Source organism: Megalobrama amblycephala, linkage group LG15, assembly GCF_018812025.1.
Source record: "Megalobrama amblycephala isolate DHTTF-2021 linkage group LG15, ASM1881202v1, whole genome shotgun sequence".
NCBI lineage: Eukaryota > Metazoa > Chordata > Actinopteri > Cypriniformes > Xenocyprididae > Megalobrama > Megalobrama amblycephala.
Genome location: NC_063058.1, coordinates 20260199 through 20280230, shown reverse-complemented (window position 1 = coordinate 20280230; position 20032 = coordinate 20260199). Strand labels below are relative to the sequence as shown.

At 34.7% G+C, this 20032-nt stretch overlaps 1 protein-coding gene and 1 long non-coding RNA gene across 7 annotated transcripts in view; one reads left to right on the top strand and one right to left on the bottom strand.

Annotated features, from left to right (window-relative positions):
- The first annotated feature begins 9264 nt into the window (after nucleotides 1-9264).
- Nucleotides 9265-20032, top strand: part of LOC125248033 — a 48932-nt gene continuing 38164 nt past the window's right edge. Inside the window, exons 1-2 of the long non-coding RNA XR_007180224.1 lie at nucleotides 9265-9409; nucleotides 12267-12365. This is a non-coding gene — a long non-coding RNA (uncharacterized LOC125248033). The remainder of the gene's footprint in view (nucleotides 9410-12266; nucleotides 12366-20032) is intronic.
- gramd4b (GRAM domain containing 4b) overlaps nucleotides 9871-20032 on the bottom strand; it is a 41724-nt gene continuing 31562 nt past the window's right edge. For 3 of the 6 annotated variants that reach the window (XM_048159600.1, XM_048159606.1, XM_048159601.1), the window contains exons 15-20: nucleotides 18941-18958; nucleotides 15999-16149; nucleotides 15815-15908; nucleotides 15502-15592; nucleotides 15352-15420; nucleotides 9871-12527 (exon numbers count right to left, since the gene is read on the bottom strand). In XM_048159600.1, the coding sequence (XP_048015557.1) occupies nucleotides 12411-12527; nucleotides 15352-15420; nucleotides 15502-15592; nucleotides 15815-15908; nucleotides 15999-16149; nucleotides 18941-18958 (540 nt within the window). In that variant the 3' untranslated portion in view covers nucleotides 9871-12410. The remainder of the gene's footprint in view (nucleotides 12528-15351; nucleotides 15421-15501; nucleotides 15593-15814; nucleotides 15909-15998; nucleotides 16150-18940; nucleotides 18959-20032) is intronic. The other 3 variants (XM_048159603.1, XM_048159605.1, XM_048159604.1) reach the window with 3 other exon arrangements.

Below are 20032 nucleotides of genomic sequence, written 5' to 3'. Positions count from 1 at the left end.
TTCATGTTAGTGTCACACGAACCACCGCAGCACATGCCAGTCTGCTCCTGTCCAGACACGATAGCACAGAGCGGATCATATGCACGAGTTGGCACAGACCACAAAACATATCAGACCCATTTGAATTCTGCACAGAATGCTATATTTTAAAGTGATATAGAGGAGATTAGGAAGAGAAACGGTTAGAGATTAGGAGGAAACTGAGGCTTTTCTGAGCTCAACGGCTCTGGCTGGGCTGTTATATAAATGAAACGCTATTGGCTATTTTAAAAAAAGGGAGGAGCTGTTCTATATGTCCCGCCCCGTCTTCCTGTTTCAGTTGAAATTACGTCAACACTTTGAATAATGCTGTGCATTCCAAGACACTTCAGTGGGCCTTTAAAGTGGCAGATGACAAAACTTGAAATAAACTGAATAATATTGTGCATTAGTGTGGATGCTAATACTGTATAGTTATCATTACAGTTATCTTTATTGTTGTGAATGGGCCTAATTCTGTTAGAATAAGTCCAGTCTCCATTAAAAAATTTGGGGGCGAGTGGGTTAAATATTTGCCTAACCTGTTGGGTAGTTTTATTTAACTCAACTATTGTTTAAAAATTACTATTTCTTGCTTAAAATGAACCCAAAAAATGAAAAAAAAAAAAAGTTTAATAAATTAACAATAAACATTCATTAAATTTCTTATTAATAAATGTTCACCTTTTGATTATTACTGTTGCCTCTAGTAATTATGTGTCTGATTTTTAATTTCCAACCTATTTTGGGTTCATTTTAAGTCAGTCATATAGTAATTTTTAAACAATAGTTGAGTTAAATGAAACTGCCCAGAATGTTGGGCAAACATTTAACCCAGTTGCTGTGTTTGTCCATTTTCAATACAACTTGGGTTGTTTTTAACCCAGTGGTTGGGTTAAATGTTTGCCAAACTTGCTGGGCAGTTTTACTTACCCCAAATAATAATAAGGTACCACTACGATTGTAACTTATTTAGTTCTGGAGCTGTACTCTGTCTTCTTTATTAATGAATTACACAACACTGTTACTGCTCCTGACGTTAAAAATAACTCTGCATATGGATATAAACAGACATGATAAATCAGTCAGGAGTTTCCAAGCAATCAGTAACAGCAGACTGAATCTTGGAGATGTACCCGATAACAGGAAAATCTCTCTAGCCAAGGCAGAAAGGCCAGGGATTCCCATGAGAGGAAAATGCTGACAGTATGCAATATGCCACCTTAATAAATGGCAGCAGAACTGGTCATGTGAGTAAAGGACAGCCCTATGGGACGAGATATCATCATTCAATTCACACCCAAAACGTCAGCATGGAATTCCTGCAATGTTCAGATGCCGTCAGGCTCCCTGAGGGATCTGGGCTCACGTTCCACCTTGTTGTGTAATGGTACATCAAAGGAATTTATCATGTTTTCATGTATGACAACCCTTAAGCCCTCAGATTTCAAAGATCTTAATATGGAGCTGCGACCTGTGGCGACGACAATCTTCAATGAAAGTTACTCTCTGCTTCTGTGCAGTTGTGTATATAATAGTATAAGAGTCTTTCCCGTGGCTAAATAAAACTCAGATGAACTTAGAGAACGTCTCTGTTTAGTTTATCAACTCATATTACACAGTCTTGTCCAACAGAGAGCTTAAAGCGTTCACCATCCCCTGTGTGTGATAGTATACCATAAAAAACACTAGTGAATGTGTATAGTGGGACAAATTTGTACTCATTCACATACTAAGTACTTTTTGGCTCAGAAGTTGATTTGCATGTGAGGTAACGTTCCTTTCTAAAGGGATAGGTCATTCTAAAATTATTTCGTTTACTCACCCTTGTGTCATTACGTGAATGTCCAGGCTTCTTTTTTTCTTCTGGACAACCAAAGTGAATGAAAATTGGACTATCAAGTTCCACAGGTGACAAATAAGCAGTTTTGATAATGTTGAACAGAATTAAAACATTTAAAATAGTTTTCGTTCATTAAAATAGTACTGAAATAACATATAAAAGATGGAAAACAATTTATATTTCATAATTATTTATATTAACCATTAAAAAGATGAAATTCAACAGTCAAAATTCAACTACTAAAAAATGAAATTCCAATTTAAAGGATTCGTTCACTTTTAAATAAAATTTTCCTGATAATTTACTCACCCCCATGTCATCCAAGATGTTCATGTCTTTCTTTCTTCAGTTGAAAAGAAATTAAGGTTTTTGATGAAAACATTCCAGGATTTTTCTCCTTATAGTGGACTTCAATGGCCTCCAAACGGTTGAAGGTCAAAATTACAGTTTCAGTGCAGCTTCAAAGGGCTTTATACGATACCAGACGAGGAATAAGGGTCTTATCTAGCGAAACAATCGGTCATTTTCAAAAAAAACATTTAAATGTATATGCTTTATATAAACAAATGGTCGCCTTCCAAGTGCTTCCGCCAAAACCGCACTTGGAAAAATGGAAGTGGCCTAGCGTTCGTTCCGTAAGTTGAATCGGGAAGGTGTAGGAAATACAGCGTAAGCGTTCTTTTTGAAGAATATGAAAGTGCAGTTTTGGTGGAACCACTTGGAAGGCAATCATTTGTTTATATAAAGCATATACATTTAAATTTTTTTCGAAAATGAGCGATCGTTTCGCTACATAAGACCCTTATTCCTTGTCTGGTATCGTTTAAAGCCCTTTGAAGCTGCACTGAAACTGTAATTTTGACCTTCAACCAAACGGAGTCCATTGAAGTCCACTATAAGGAGAATAATCCTGGAATGTTTTCATCAAAAACCTTCATTTCTTTTTAACTGAAGAAAGAAAGACATGAACATTTTGGATGACATGGGGGTGAGTAAATTATCAGGAAAATTTTATTTGAAAGTGAACTAATCCTTTAATATCTTTCATTTTTAGTAACTATAAGACTTAGCTAACTAGCAGCTACTATTGCTAATATAGCTGTGTCCTCTCAGTCAGACGTGACTGATATATGGGTGATGGTTTTAAATTATCATCCTCTTAAACATTATTAGCGCATTTTCATGTAAAGTTATTCTGTGACCTAAATGGAGCATGATAGATTGTTTGCAACAACACCTAAATGCTACATTTAAGGTGAAAAATGTTTTTGTCAAAACAAGCTAAAGCACACCTGCTACTGAAGCTCAGCAGGTTCATAGTGTGAGACAGTGCTAAGTTGCTGCTGACTTCGACACCTTAAGCTGCTGCAGATCAAGGCTTCCTCCATAGAAAGTGAATACGACTGCAAGGCATTGCGCCAGTTCTTGGGGTTTGATGGTCACCAGTTTTAGCAGGGTGTCAGTTGAGTTTGATGACCATGTTTTTGCTGATAGGCGACCATGGCATGAAGCAAGGGGGGTGAAACCCGAGACTGGAGATCCGGAAAGTTGGAAGGTATCTTCTGCATGCTCTGTTCCTCTCCTGACTCTTTCCGGATTATTATTACATACCTTGATTAAGACTTGCCCTTTTTAGTCTCAGACACGGTCTGTCGTCTACAGCTGCAGTCTGATCTGCTAGAAGAAAGCCCTGAAGTGTGTCCTGCTCAACATGAAAGTGCTGGTTTTGAATGTGAATGAACATAAAGGAAATCTTCTCTAAAGTCATTTCATTTGTGGTTTATTGGAGGTTTACATTCCCCTCATTTCTGAGCCAAAAGCATAATTTTGAGATAAACTGTTGAATTTAATATGAGTTTTTATAATGAAAATGAGTCATACTAATATTGTTCTTGTTTCTTTACTTACAAAAACATGACCCTTAAAAGTACATTCAGTAGGCCTATTTTTAATATTGCGCTATGCAGTCATCTTGGGCTTATAGTGACGCCTAGTGGTGTGGATGAAGCATTACGCAGAAACATTTAAAAGTATATATATATATATATATATATATATATATATATATATATATATATATATATAGTCAAAACTAAATTTATTCAGACACCTTGAACATTTCATTCATTCAAATTTTTATCAACTTTACTGGTAGTCCACTATATGAAGAATTTTTGGGTATAATGTGTCACAGTTTACTTTAAGTGTATATATATATATATATATATATATATATATATATATATATATATATATATATATATATATATATATATATATATATATATATATATATATATATAATATTTAATATATACATATATATGCACATACACAGTGCTCAGTGTAAATGAGTACACCCCCTTTGAAAAGTAACATTTTAAACAATATCTCAATGAACACAAAAACAATTTCCAAAATGTTGACAAGACTAAGTTTAATCTGTTTAATTTATAACGTGAAAGTAAGGTTAATAATTTAACTTAGATTACACATTTTTCAGTTTTACTCAAATTAGGGTGATGCAAAAATGAGTACACCCCACAACAAAAACTACTACATCTAGTACTTTGTATGGCCTCCATGATTTTTAATGACAGCACCAAGTCTTCTAGGCATGGAATGAACAAGTTGGCGACATTTTGCAACATCGATCTTTTTCCATTCTTCAAGAATGACCTCTTTTAGAGACTGGATGCTGGATGGAGAGTGATGCTCAACTTGTCTCTTCAGATTTCCCCATAGGTGTTCAGTTGGGTTCAGATCAGGAGCCACTGAATCACTTTCACCCTGTTCTTCTTCAGAAATCCAACAGTGGCCTTAGATGTGTGTTTAGGATCATTGTCATGTTGGAAAAGTGCACGACGACCAAGGGCACGGAGTGATGGTAGCATCTTCTCTTTCAGTATAGAGCAGTACATCTGTGAATTCATGATGCCATCAATGAAACGACACCAGCAGCACTCATGCAGCCCCACATAAGGACACTGCCACCACCATGTTTCACTGTAGGCACCATGCATTTTTCTTTGTATTCCTCACCTTTGTGACGCCATACAGTTTTGAAGCCATCAGTTCCAAAAACATTTATCTTGGTCTCATCACTCCAGAGTATAGAGTCCCAGTATCTTCATCTTTGTCAGCATGGGCCCTGGCAAACTTTTTTTGTGCCTGGGCTCTAGGGGAGGCTTCTTTCGTGGACGGCACCCATGCACGCCATTCCTCTGCAGTGTACGCCGTATTGTGTCACTGGAAAAAGTCATCCCAGTTTGGCTTTCTACTTCTTTAGATAACTGCAGTGAACTTGCATGCTGATTTTCTTCAACCCTTCTCATCAGAAAACGCTCCTGTTGAGGTGTTAACTTCCGTGGACGACCTGGATGTCTCTGAGATGGTTGCAGTTCCATCTTTTTAAAATTTTTGTACCACGTTTGCTACAGTATTCTGACTGATAAGTAAATCTTTGCTGAAATTCTTGTAGCCTTCACCTTTCTGGTGTAAAAAATTATTTTCTTTCTCAGGTCTTGTGACATTTCTCTTCCATGTGGTGCCATTGCTGACAGCATGAAATGGGAAGGGGTTTTAACACCCTTTTATAGTCAACTGTCTGCTGGACACCTGTGTAATGAATAATTAGACTCACCTGTGGTTGAATTCTTGTTAAATTAGACATTTGAAGTCTAAAATTTAGTTTTGCTCCAGAGACATATATATATATATATATATATATATACACACACACACACATATATACACACATATATATATATATATATATATATATATAGTAAAAGTAAAAAAAATACTATTATATATAAATACATATAAATATACATAACTACACATTTTAAATTTTCTTTAGCAGTAAAACTGAAAAAAGTGGATATATTTATATATAAATAAAAGCTGCTATACATTTATATATACATACTAAGTACTACTCACTCATTTTTTTTCCAGTTTTACTGCAAAAGAAATAAGTGACAAAATAAATAAAAAACAATTTTTTGTTTTTTATCTGCCTTTTTTTTTAAGCTGTTACACATTTACATATTTTAAGGTATAAAGATATGAAATGAACCTGAATGCTGAATGCTCTGAACAAAATTCAATAAAAAAGGGTTTTTGTATGCGAATATCTTTCCTTGATAATTTCTGAAACATCAAAGTGGCCATAAATCATGAAGTATCTCTGTAACAAAACTGATACTGTAGCTGGAATGTTGACGTATGCAATACAGCTGAACATTGTGTGCATCATGTCTCAATCTTCTCAGTAATACTGGATTGGGAGACACAGATGTTTGACCCTCAGATACAGCTGAAACAGTATCCAGCCTCACAAGTATCCCTCTGGACTGCCAGGAACTACAGCTAGTATTAATAGCCCTCCAGCACTTTCTGAACAACCGTATTGGAAAACATGCCCTAATACATGCAATTAGTCTGCATTGAATCAAATCGATAGCAAGTTTTAATGAAGAGCTATAAAACAATCGATCTATGACTGGAGTTCTCCTTTCTCATTTGGCTGATTCATGCATTTACTGAATAACAGGCAAACTGGTGAGACAGAAAGTGGTTGGAAATGTTCTTTCAGACTCTGTTTATTTATATTGCTGACAAATTGCTTGAATGCCACTAAAACCTTTTTTCAGACTCAATACAATCTGCGAGCTTTCTTCTAAAGTTGTGAAGATGTGAAATCCTTTGCTCACAAAAGAAATTCCTGATTCCATGGATTCCTATCGTAATAAACGAATTTCATCAATGTTAAATTTGAGTAAAAAAGGGATAGTTCACCCAAAAATGAAAATTCTGTCATTTACTTCCCCTCAAGTTGCTCCAGACCTGTTTGAATTACATTTTGGGTGAACTATCCCTTTAACTGCTGATATGAGTGGTTAGCAATTCCAGTCTTGCTTCCTGTTACAAACCTTCGTAGATGTGTAACTTATTTTCATAATGTCGCCTATGGTGTTCATTGGCTGCCCACAGACAAAGTCTACTTTGACCCGCCCTCAAACACTGTAGTTGTAGCTGAGGCCTGGAAGAGTTTGGTTGATATGTTGAGAAGACACCGTTTTCTGCGCTTTGCATCCACTTCCAAAGGATGAGGATTTGAGCTTGAATTGATACGGCAAAACAGACGCCATTGCTACTGTTTGTATCACTGTGTATCAAGTGCTGAGGAAGCCTCCAAAGCTGAAATTCAGATATGGTAATAGGCGTTTAGTTTCCAACACGCTCCGTTAGCAATAGACCAATCACAACAGACTGTGCAATCTGACCAATCAGAGCAAAGTAGGCTCATGCAAAGGAGGAGTTAAGAGAAACTGAATTCTCGAACAAACCATTTTCAGACTAATTGAGAAATTAGGTGATGTGCAATGTATATTATGTGAAATGTGTTTTTTTTTTTTGTATGTGTTTTTTTTTTTTACATTAATGTAAACCTAAAAAAATAATAATAATAAAAAAACGAGGAACCTTTAAAATGGCATAGTAGGGGCACTTTAAATCTCAAGCTTCCCTATCAGCATTAGAAACACATACAGTAGTGAAGGAGAGCCCTTATAAATTAAGGTTACCCTTTTAAAAGATTCATGTGGTGCCCTCTAGTGAAACATCACACCATCTGTGGGCATCTGCAGTGTTGGGAAGGTTACTTCGGAAATGTAATAGGTTACAGATTACAATTTACCCTATTTAAAATGTAATAAGTCATTTAATTTCAATTACTTTATTAAAGTAATGTACAGTGATTACTTTTTGATTACTTTTAATTTCTAATGAATGTTTTCAACTGTTAATCATTTTCAAACATTTAAAGCAGGCAGGGTTAACTTTACAGTAGTAGACAACACTGATTACTGTCAAACTTTCAAAAACCTTCATCACACATTTTTAAAGCACAGCCACCACAAAATCAGACCTTCACACTTCTTTTCACTTTGAGATCGTTCTGAGGTTAAACACAGATTTACAATCATAACAAGAAATATTCAATAGCATTTTAATAGTTATGTATGTCCTTTTCTGATTTCTGGATGAAATTATTTTTAAATTTCCAGCACTGGAACATATTTTTATCACTCGCCATGGTGGCAACTCTCAGACAGGTTGTAGCCTAAAGCTTTCAGCGGCAATGTGGATTGATGTTGGCAGACGTGGTGTGCTGCAAATTCAAACAAGAGAACCAACCAAAAGCATTGCTTTACTGAAAGGCCTTTAAATGGCAGGAGGCATCATGCACATCAAAAACAGGCAGGGTAAATTTTACACGTGGCTGTTTTTCAAATGTACACAACAGGTTTTCAATAAAACATTCAAGTCTCCCAGTCATTGACGTTTACTAAAATTGTGTAATTTACAATTTACTAGTGCTGTCATTTAATGTCCAAATTAATGTAGAAACAACAAAAAGGGAGTAGGCTATTTAAATATTTGATCTAACAGGTAGGACATAAATTGAGTAGTTATCAAACACTTCACTGTCTTCACTGCATAAATTGAAGAGTTTATTTGCAAAAACAATTAACTCCATTTTTATTCATTCTCACAAATCATGTTTTTTTTTTATTGTACATTCCAAGTAATATCAATCAAACTGCAGTTGGGTTGTTTTGATTAAGTAATAATAACTAAAAAAAAAAACAGGTAAATTAAAAAATTAAAGTTCACTGAAAGTATGTTTTTTATATATATTAAAAGTTTGTTTTTTGGCAAAAGCAGATAACTCCACATTTCATGTTTCAGAGTTAAACAAAACCCAAGTAATTGCTTTGTTATTGCATTTAAAACACACTCAAACTCACGTGTGCACACACACTAACAGATCGACACAGACACACACACACACACACACACACACACACACACACACACACACACACACACGATTTAAGGATGTAAGTCGTGTATGGTGGACTTACAGGAGTCGAAATTATAAATCCTCGATCACTTTTAGTCAGCTTTGACAAAACTTCTCTCAGCTAGCGCATCTTTTTGAAGTGACTAGAAGCGTTGTCACCTGACCTGAACTGCGCGCTGATTCGCTAAAACGGACTTACCGGTTTCTGTACACAAACAACAAGGGCGCTTGTCGGCTTCTGCTGTAAAACGTGAACTTGCGATGCCTGACTGGACAAAACCGGCTTTTCTGACAAAATGGATTTAGGGTACAGAACGTGCTATATGTTGAATAATGCACAGCACTTAATTTTTATTTTATTTTTTTTAAATGGCGTTTATCGATTTTTGTAAATGAACTTTTCAATTATAAATTAAATATAGATTAATCCTTATTAAAGTTACAAAAGCTCAGTTAAGAGCAGTGAGTGATTTTCTTTGTCTTTTATAGTTTCATTAACATATAACAGCGGGTTTATTAGGCTTCTGTCCCTTTAAGACCGGCTGCACATGACGTGGATCTGACACACCTCCGATGTCCTCACAACTCTTAACGGTCATTTAAGACTTTATTTAACTCATTTAAGACTGTGCTTACGAGGATACTCGACAAAGCGGACATTTTGGCATACTTTTGTGAGTTTTTGTCCGTTCAATCTAATGCTATAGTCTTTGAGAGAACTCAGTGCGGCCGCGCGATGTCTGCGCGCACGAGTGTGTGTGTGTGTGTGTGTGTGTGGACGCGCGCCAGGATTTTTGAGTCTTATCGCGCTTGAACGGTTTAACAGCCCTCGAATGAATGATAGCGTGATCATATGCTGTAACATATTCTAGCTTTTTACATAAAATATTCAGATGTAACCCCCTTTGTAATCGTTAACATTTTCATAAGTAACTAATTTAATTACACATTTTTTCCCCCTCAGTAACTAATGTATTACCGTTACATTTATTTTGTAACGCTGTTACATGTAACTAGTTACTCCCCAACACTGGCACTCGGATATATTAGAACTGACATTTGGGTCTCGCATTTATTTCATTGAACAATGCTGTTTGGCATTTCCACAGGTGGAAAAAAAGAAAATAAGCAAAGGTTACAAAGAACTCCGAGTTTATTTCTCTCCAATGAAGACTAATCAGAGGAAAGCAGGAAAGAGTTTACCAGACATGTACATCCAGTGTAAATACAAATGTCTGATAAACAAACATCCAGTCACATTCAGATTTACTCAAGTCTCTGTGTAGTTACTGTGGTTGCTCCTCTGCAAAGTCTATTAAACCCAGTTGTTGGGTGGCCGTACCAATGTAAATGTGATTGTGACAACTGTGGGCTATACAACCAACTAAACAGATACGTAAAAGACTTGAACAGAGTAATACACTGAGTGAAATAACACAAAAACAACACCCTTTCATGCTACAACCAACAACTTCCAGGGAACAGTAATCAAATTCTTAAAGCTGGATGTGTTAGAATGCAAAATAAAAGAATAAAATGTTGTTTCAACAAGGCATTTAAAAACTATGATTTTCCAGCTCCTTTAACATTCATCACAGGCAACAAAGGCTAATTTTCATGCCCCCATTGCTCCAGGGATCAAACTAGCCTATTGCGGAACACAAATGTCTGTAAACGAAACTGTTCTGGGGCAGAAACAGAGTGCAAACAACAATACACATTTATTTGGCAAATGACAATCATTGGTGGTAAAATTTTTCCACTTCAAGAATCAATAATTAATGGAATTTGATTTCAGAACAATGTTAAAAGGTGAAATTAATAAAACCAAGGTGCACTAATATATTGGTTTCACAAATACATACTTCTGCACAGACAATTACCGTCATATTTATTCTAACTAAATGCTCTTCCACTATATAAGTGGCCATATATTTATTAAACCCAAAAGTGCCTTTTAAAAACTTGGTAAACAGGCATATACTGACTCAAAATGACTTGAAGAAAGATAATGTGGCAAACAAAATTAAATAAGGCAGAATAAGGCAGATGAGAAACAAAAGTAAACAAAAGAATAAGTGACTGTCTAAAGTGCAATTTAGCACAGCACATTTTAAAAAGCATAAACATTAGAAGAGGAAAAAAAAGTGTCGGGAACAAATAAACCAGAAAACCATGACATACTGTCAGACCCTCTCCTCTCTTAAGAAAGAAAAGACCTGCTTTTTATCCAAAAGGAGCTGTTAAAATCTGCATAGTCAAAAGTTACAGGTTATGAATGAGTAAAACAAAGTAGTACCTTTATGTATCATGTTAATTTGGAGTTCCCTACGCACACTTTTAGAAGAATCATAACATATTACATAGATAGAGAAATTAGCCTGTGCTTTCTTCAGTAATCAGATCTTATTTTGGGGTACAATATTAGTAAATTAAGACTATCTACTTAACTAACCATATTCAAAAAGGCATTAAATACTTCAATAATCTCAGGGCTCAATGACAAGGAATGAGAATTAATATATTAACATTAGTTTGAACAGTCTTTTATTTGTGCACATTCATTTAATGAGTAAGACCGATGATATTTTTGTGCTTTAAGTAAAAAAAAAAAAAAAAAAAAGTTTTTATGCACCCTGATGTTTATCCAAACCAGTTTGAGGACAGTTCAGCCAAGGCGTATATCATATTGTTTCAAACCTACTATGAGGTGTTTTGAAAACTTTTTTCTCTCTTTCCATACAATGAAAGTCAGTAGGGTCCAGTGTTGTTTCAGACCCCATTTACTTTCATTGTATGAAAGAAAAAAAAAAAAAAATTCTTCAAAATATCTTCTGTTGCATCCCACAGATCTGAAACAACATGAGTGTGAGTAAATGTTGACAGAATTTTCGTTTTTGGGTGAAAAGAGCAGCTTGGACATTCCGCCTAAATATATGAGTTTAAACCAACATGAGTGTAAACAGCAAAATGATCATTTTGTGAACTATTCCTTTCAAATGTGAGGTTGTTTTTATGTCATAAGTTAATACAAGTATCACAAATAACGAAGAGAAAGTTGGCGCGTCCCAAGGAACGGTGTGGTCGGCAGTTGTGAGCTGCTTTTTGCGCGTATGGATTTCGGTTGACGGTTAAGTCTGTTCCTTTCCTCCTAAATCACATCTAAAAGCTCTCAGCAACACTAAGTGCTGTTTCTCTTTGTGCAAGGCCAGCGGTGATGCAATTAAGTGAAAATGGCGGTAAGCTCAGAGACGGTTATATGGTCTGACTACACACAGATCACACAAAGCCCTCTGTGAGACATAAAGGAGTACCAGCTCCTGTTCTGAAGTGGCATTTCGCTGTTGTAGGACACAGGACAAACAAACCACAACCAACCCCTAACCTTATAAAATAAGACCCATCTGGACAAACACTTGTGTAAGATTATATTACGCCATTTGAGAGAACATTATATAAAACACCCCTTCCTAATACTCACATGTAATCTAAAAGAGGATATGAAAAACTTTTTTTTTTTTTTTTTTGCAGTTTCTCCTCCTCAAATCCATCGTTTTGGGTTGGAGATTGGGCAGACAACTTCTGGAAGCCATCTTCTCCATATAGTGGTTAGGATAGTGCTACATTAAGGTGAGGGCTGCCTTATGGACTACCTTACGTCATATGTTGATCCAGCTATGTCTCTGGGTTTGTGACTGTGGTAGGTGCTATGGTATTTATGATCTTCATGTACTGAGTGTGGATGGCATCGAAGGCCTCGTCCCGATGAATCATGGCACCAAACACGAGAGGCTAAGGAAGAGACATGAGATGAAACAGTTAGGGCACTTTTCACACTAATGATTTTGATCCATTTGACGTTACAATAAGGTTAGCTTAAAAGCTGCGTTTCAGCATCGAATCGAGTTCACATGGATTTCAGTATGATTCGCGGTTGGTATGAAAGAGATCCAAGAGATGGACACTCAGTTTTGGTGCCTGATTAAACATCCAGCAATCGCTTTATGATGTCTTTTAGATTGTCATATCATATAATATAACCAATGCTATAATTCAGTAACCATTTCACATTCAGTTAGTGTGCGAGCTGAACTTTTTCTTTTTTGGCACCTTCTTTGTTACCAATAGCTACAGTGGTAAACAGCTGCCGCTGGTGCTCACTGTGGTGCCATGGTTTGGAGACAGATAATACAATGTGCAAAGAAACTTGGCAAGATGAAGGGGAAGGAACTGAACTATGTAAACGACCTTGAAAAATATCACCTTAATATTCTATTATAGACAGTAAGTACATTGCGTTCCAGATTATTATGCAATTGACATATCCGTAAGATTTCAGTACAATAAACATTCAGATTTTAGTTTAAGAAAATGTTTGTTTGTTTATTTATCCATGTCTTTTTAGATAACTGGTATCAATCTCAGACAAAATAATTTGCCAGGTCTATGGAAACCCTACTTAGAGGTTGTTCCACATTATTAAGCAAGTCACAGTTCTCATGCAATATGGGGAGGAAGAAAGATCTTTCTGAAGATGAAAAACATGAAATGGTGCAATGTTGTGCAAAAGGCATGAAAACAACTAATACTGTGTGAAACTAAATGGAGACTATCAAATTATCATAAGATTTGTGAGTGATTTAGAGCACAGCAGAACTCAGTCAGATAAAGGCTTATTAATGAAAGTTCCTATCAAAAAAATTAATTGTATTAAAAGGGCAGCTATAAAAAAAGCCAGTGTTGAGCAGCAAACAGGTATTTGAAGCTGCTGGTGTCTCTGGAGTCTCAAGAAGCTCTCCATGCAGGCTGGCAGTTGTGTGTAAAGATGCATTTCAGCCACCACTAACCAAACCTCACAAAGAGAAACATTTACAGTGGGTAGAAATACATTTTCAAACAGTTTTATTGCTGTGTTGTTTTTTTTGCAGCATGGGATAGTGCATAGTGCATTGCATTTCAGAAGGCACTATCCTACTTTTTATACCATAGCTGAAAATGGCCAGTTATGAACTCCACATATCTTGCAAAAGTCATTTTAATACCCTTCATCTCACCTCCCAGTATTCCAGCCCAAATCATCACCCACCAGCTCCTTGCTGACGTCGCAGTCTTGTTGGAACGTGGTGGCCATTCACCAACCATCCAGAATCCATCCATTTAGACCATCCATTGTAGTATGGCATTAGTCAGTGAATAAAACTATTTAAAAATTAGTCTTCATGTATTTCTACACCCACTGTAAATGTTTCTCTTTGTGAGGTTTGGTTTGGAGCGGCTGAAATGCAATTGAGACTCCAGAGACAACAGCAGCTTCAAATACCTGTTTGCTGCTCAACACTGGCTTTTTTATAGCTGCCCTTTTAATACAATTAATTTTTTTGACAGGAACTTTCATTAATAAGCCTTTATCTGACTGAGTTCTGCTGTGCTCTAAATCACTCACAAATCTCATGATAATTTCTGTATCTCCATTCAGTTTCACACAATATTAGTTGTTTTCATGCCTTTTGCACAACATTGAACCACTTCATGCTTTTCATCTTCAGAAAGATCTTTCTTCCTCCCCATATTGCATGAGAACTGTGACTTGCTTAATAATGTGGAACAACCTCTAAGTAGGATTTCCATTTATCTAAGTAGACCTGGCAAATTATTTTGTCTGAGATTGATACCAGTTATCTAAAAAGACATGGATAAATAAATGAACAAACATTTTCTTAGAAAAACTAAAATCTGAATGTTTATTGTACAGAAATCTTACTGATTTGTCTCTTGCATAATAATTTGGAACGCGGTGTATATAATTATAAATTAGAAGAATACATAAAAGAAAAAGTTGCACAGGCAGGTAAATATCATGATCCCAGCCGAGGAATAAGGGTCTTATCTACTAAAATGATGGATATATAAAAATAATAAAAATGTATATACTTTTTAACCACAAATGCTCATCTTGCACTAGCTCTGCGATCCGCTATGCATTATGTAATCATGTTAGAAAGGTCATGTGATGTAGGCGGAGGTACCGCGGTAGGGTGAAAAACTCCATCTCATTTTCTCCTCCAACTTCAAAATCATCCGATATCGTAGTTTTACCTTTTTTTGGTAAAGAGCATTTGATGTAGTCTTTGCATGTTCGCTTTGTAGACACTGGATCTGTACTTTCACCGACGTCACGCGTGATCTTACTAACGTGATTACGTCATGCGTGGCGCATCGCACAGCTAGTGCAAGACGAACATTTGTGGTTAAAAAGTATATTCATTTTTTTTTTTTAGAAAATGACTGATCTTTTCACTAGATAAGACCCTTATTCCTCGTCTAGAGTTGTGTAGAGCTCTTTGAAGTGATTTGGACCTTCAACCCATTGAACCCCACTGAAGTCCACTATATGGAGAAAATTCCTGGAATGTTTTCCTTAAAAACCATGTCTGTCTTTCTTCAGTCAAAAAGAAATTAAGAACATCTTGGATGACATGGGGGTGAGTAGATTATCAGGACATTTTCATTCAGAAGTGAACTAACCCTTTAAGAAAATCAAACTACCGGTATCAGGAAATATAATTCTGAATAATCGGCTCTCTGATATTCTGTAAATTGGTTGCTGGCCACTTACCTTTAGAGTAGATGGTGTTGTAATTGAGATCCCCATCCCAGATCCAGGCAATACTGACAACACCTTGTACTGTTAAAATGTGTAGAGAATCCAGTTAGAAACTAAGCTCTCAATAAAAATAAGTTAAACATCTACAAACATCGGGCAGACCTTCTGAATATCTGTGATGTCTTGGAGCTTGATGACTTTGTTCTTTTTCGAGGAGGTCGCCCGGGAACTGGAGCTCTCGAAACACAGGTAACTAAAACCACAAAACACATACTTTTATCATGAGGGACTGCAAAGCTCTTGTGCCTTATTTTTTAAATATGACAAAACATTTACACATTTGCAAATAATGTCATTTATTGCATTCAAAATGTAGCTGAATCTGAAAAAGCCCCAAAAATGGATAATCTGCAAAACAGTAAACTAAAATAAAATACTGCTGTTCTGCAGTACACGTCCATCTGAACATGCATACTTTTCTGTGACATAGAGGACACCATTGCGGATGTAGTCAGTCGGCATTTTCCTGTCCCTGTTGATCAAGCAACATCGCCATCCATTCTCGCACACTGTGAATCAAATCGCACATTCTTTTACAACTGAACAACACAGCAAGTACATATGAAATATTCAAAGGCTACTGCAGTTTCCCTTCCCACCTGGCAGGGGGCGCTCATTTTCAGACAAGTTGAAGACTTCATGAAACGGGCCTCTCTTGGTGTTGTAGGCCCGTCCGCTTTCCTCCTCACGGCCAATCCCGCATGACATTCCAGCCGACTGACTGCCACGTGCTACCGTCGGCTGGATCTGCTGTGAGGAACAAGCAAAATGATCGATTTAGGAGCAGGACGTGTAAATAAAGGCCCAGAACCGCAAGGTTCCTGTGTGCCAATGAAGGATCAATGCTATCCTTTAACTCCTCACCATATAAAGAACAGAATTGATCATAGATCAGCACTTGAGGGGCCCCAAAAACAGCACCCGTGTGGGGAAAGCTTGTCAATCGTGATAAAACCAGTGAATGCCATTGAGCCAAGCAGCAGTGTTGACCTATAGCACAGTGAATGATGGGTCAGAGGCTCAGCTGCATGTGGACTCCTGAGATCAGCTGGTGAGACTCAGTTCTCTGGGTTGGATGCCAAACAGTAGCGAGGGATGCCTGGAGGGTGCTGAGGACTAGTGCAAAGCTCAAAGCCAGAGTTTAACAGCCACTTATAGGTATTAAAACTCACCAACATACTACTATATTACCAAGGTATTAGTTTGTTTACAGTATGTGTTAGAGTTAGGGGCAGAGCAATACAAGATCTGATAAATGTTTATGGGCATTTCTTCAACTATGGGCACTTTTAAGTCGTAGGAGTAGATTTATATTAAAATGAACAGAAGAACTTTTTGTAAAACACTATTTAAAATTGACATTTTAAATAAAATTAATAATATATTCACATTCAAATTTGAAAACTTTTCAATGCCATCATGAATTTATCTAATTATCTTCTGAATAGATTTAAATGTTATACAAAGTTATACAAATTATTATTATTATTATTATTAATAAAATGGATAACAATAAAAAAAAAAAAAAAAAAAAAATCTATACATAAGACGTTACATGTTTTTTCACTCTTATTTTGTCAATTTTAATGACAATAATAATAATAATAATAATAATAATAATAATAATAATTATTCATTTAAAATAAATAAAAAACAAATATTTATTGTTACTATAATAGATTTTTATAATTATACATAGTAATAATAATAATAATAATAATAATAATAATAAAAACCAATAATAACAACAATATTAAAACTGAACAGAAAAAAACATTAACATCATGTTAAAATAAATTTAAAAATTTAAAATAATTAAATCTACACATAATACAATTAAATGATAACATTGTTTATTTCACTCTTTTCACTCTGTTTATACTATCTTAGTTTTATTTATTGTTATTAATTATTGGTGTTATTATAACCTCCTATAATTTAAAGCTGCAGTCCATAACTTTGGTACATAAGTACATAACCAGCCAGTGTTCAAAACTATCTCCTTACTTTAGCTCGATTCACAATGGTAAGCTTGTAATAATGTTTTATAATAAAATCGGTACTGGTGGGTTTCCGCTGGAAATTCGAGCATGCCGCCATTCGTCTTTGCGTCATTACGTCACGTCTGTTTACATAAAGGAGTCCCAGCTAGTAGGCTATATCATGCGAGGATGCGGCAGGTGGCGGATCATTTATAGCCTTTTCTCACAGCAGCTGGAATAATTTAACTTATTTTAATGGCAGATTGTAATGCTGATGCACAACTCAAGTAAAGATAATAATTCCACAAATAACTGCAGTTGCAGGTTTCAAACAGAGATGGCGACAAAGAGGCAAAACTTATGGACTGCAGCTTTAAAGAAATTATCTATAACAACAACAACAACAATAATAATGATAAAACTATAATAATATAAACAGAGAGTGAAAACATCTATTGTGTGAAAACTTTTTACAGCAATTTTCAATATTTTTATAGAAATATTCGAATCATCAATATTTGAATCATGAATGTCTACTTTTGACTTTGTTAGTAGACAAATTATATAAAGTTTTGAGAGTAAGAAAAGTGTATGTTAAGGGATTTTATTTTCTAAAAATCTACAGGACAAGTAGCCACAGTTGAAGAAACATTATATTTGCAGAAAACTTCTTCATCGTGCATAGAGAGTACGTCTGCAAATACAACAAATCTGCAAAAGAAATGTTGACTAATTCTGACACAACTGACTAAATATAGCCAATTCAAGGCCAGGGCTCAAACATGACAAAACCTGGATCCTACAGTCATACAATCGCATAATATGCAACATTATTCAAATAACAACCATTTTGAAAGTAAATGTGCATATATAATTTAATTTCTAATAGAATTCCTCTGATCACCACTTCACCTCTCCGTTTCCTGAGAGTTAACTGTAAACTAGCTTTGAAAAGTAAACACTACAAGGTGGCAACACCAGAAGAGTCAAGCTTTTCAGAGTTTCTAGCCACCTACACAAGACATTTATGTAATCATGGGGGGAAAAAAATAGCAAGTTGTGTATGAATAGAAAAGGTTGATAGTTTCCTTATAATTCTCAACAAATGTCTCTCCATAAAGTGTCATTTGTCGCTAAAATATGTAAAAGCTTGACTGCTCTGATGTAGTCACTGCTTCAAAATACTATTATGCCTACACTACATTTTACACTAAACTATAGTATAGAGCAGAGAAACTCTCAGATATAAACCCCGCATGTCACACACACACACACTCACACACAGGATTTCTACACTATCACCTTGTCTGATGACGATGGATCAAAAACATCCTGGTACTTATCTTTACAATCTTGTTCATATAAGTTTTGTGCAAATTAGTCAGAAGATGCATTTTGAAGTTGACGATTTTTGATCCAATTGCCAACAGACATTGTCAGTGTCATACTGCATATTCCTGACAACACGCACACATATATAAAACACACATACGCAGGACCAGCCATTGGTGGCAAACACAGGCACTGTTGTCAAACCAAAGGCCACACTAGATCCCTACCTTTTCAAACCCAGACAGCTGAGAGAGGAAAAATAACAGAATGAACATGTGACAGACCATCACACAAACCAAAATCCTGCCATTTATTAATGAAAAAGAGGAATTACAAATCCTCAATTGACTGAATTCATGTTTAACCATCTTGTAGATGCCATTTATCTGTCCTCCATTTTATTTATTTGTTTTAGTTTATTTCTTTTAAAATCTCATTTGAAATTATATTTAACTTATTTTGAGATGTTACTAGCACCAAGATACAACTCTTACTCATGAGTGACCTGGCTAAGATGGCAATAAAAAAATAAATAAAATATATCCAAATATAATATAATATAATATAATATAAGGCTACGATATATATATATATATATATATATATATATATATATATATATATATATATATATATATATATATATATATATATATATATATATATATATATATTAGATACAACTCTTATTCTAAGATGGTAATAAAAAATAAATACATAAATATAAAATAAAAATATATAAAGATAAAATAAAATGTATACAAATATAATTAAAATATATCCAAATATAATATAATATATAATATAATATAATGCTACGATATATATTTGTTTAGATACAACTTATTCAATACTTATTCAAGAGTGAACTGGCTAAGATGGCAATCAATCAATAAAATGATATACAAATAAAATAAAATAAAATACAATAAAAAATCTAAAATATTTTATAAAAATATAAAATACAAATATAATGAAATGAAACAAACCATATACAAATAATATATACATAATATATGTATGTATGTACATATGTAATATATGTGTGTGTGTATATATATATATATATATATATATATATATATATATATATATATATATATATATATATATATATATATATATATATATATATATATATATATATATATATATATATATATTATACACACATACATACATTTTTACAGCTTGGCCAGGTCACTCTAGAATTCTCATATTATATTATATTATATTATATTATATTATATTATATTATATTATATTATATTATATTATATTATATTATATTATATTATATTATATTATATTATATTATA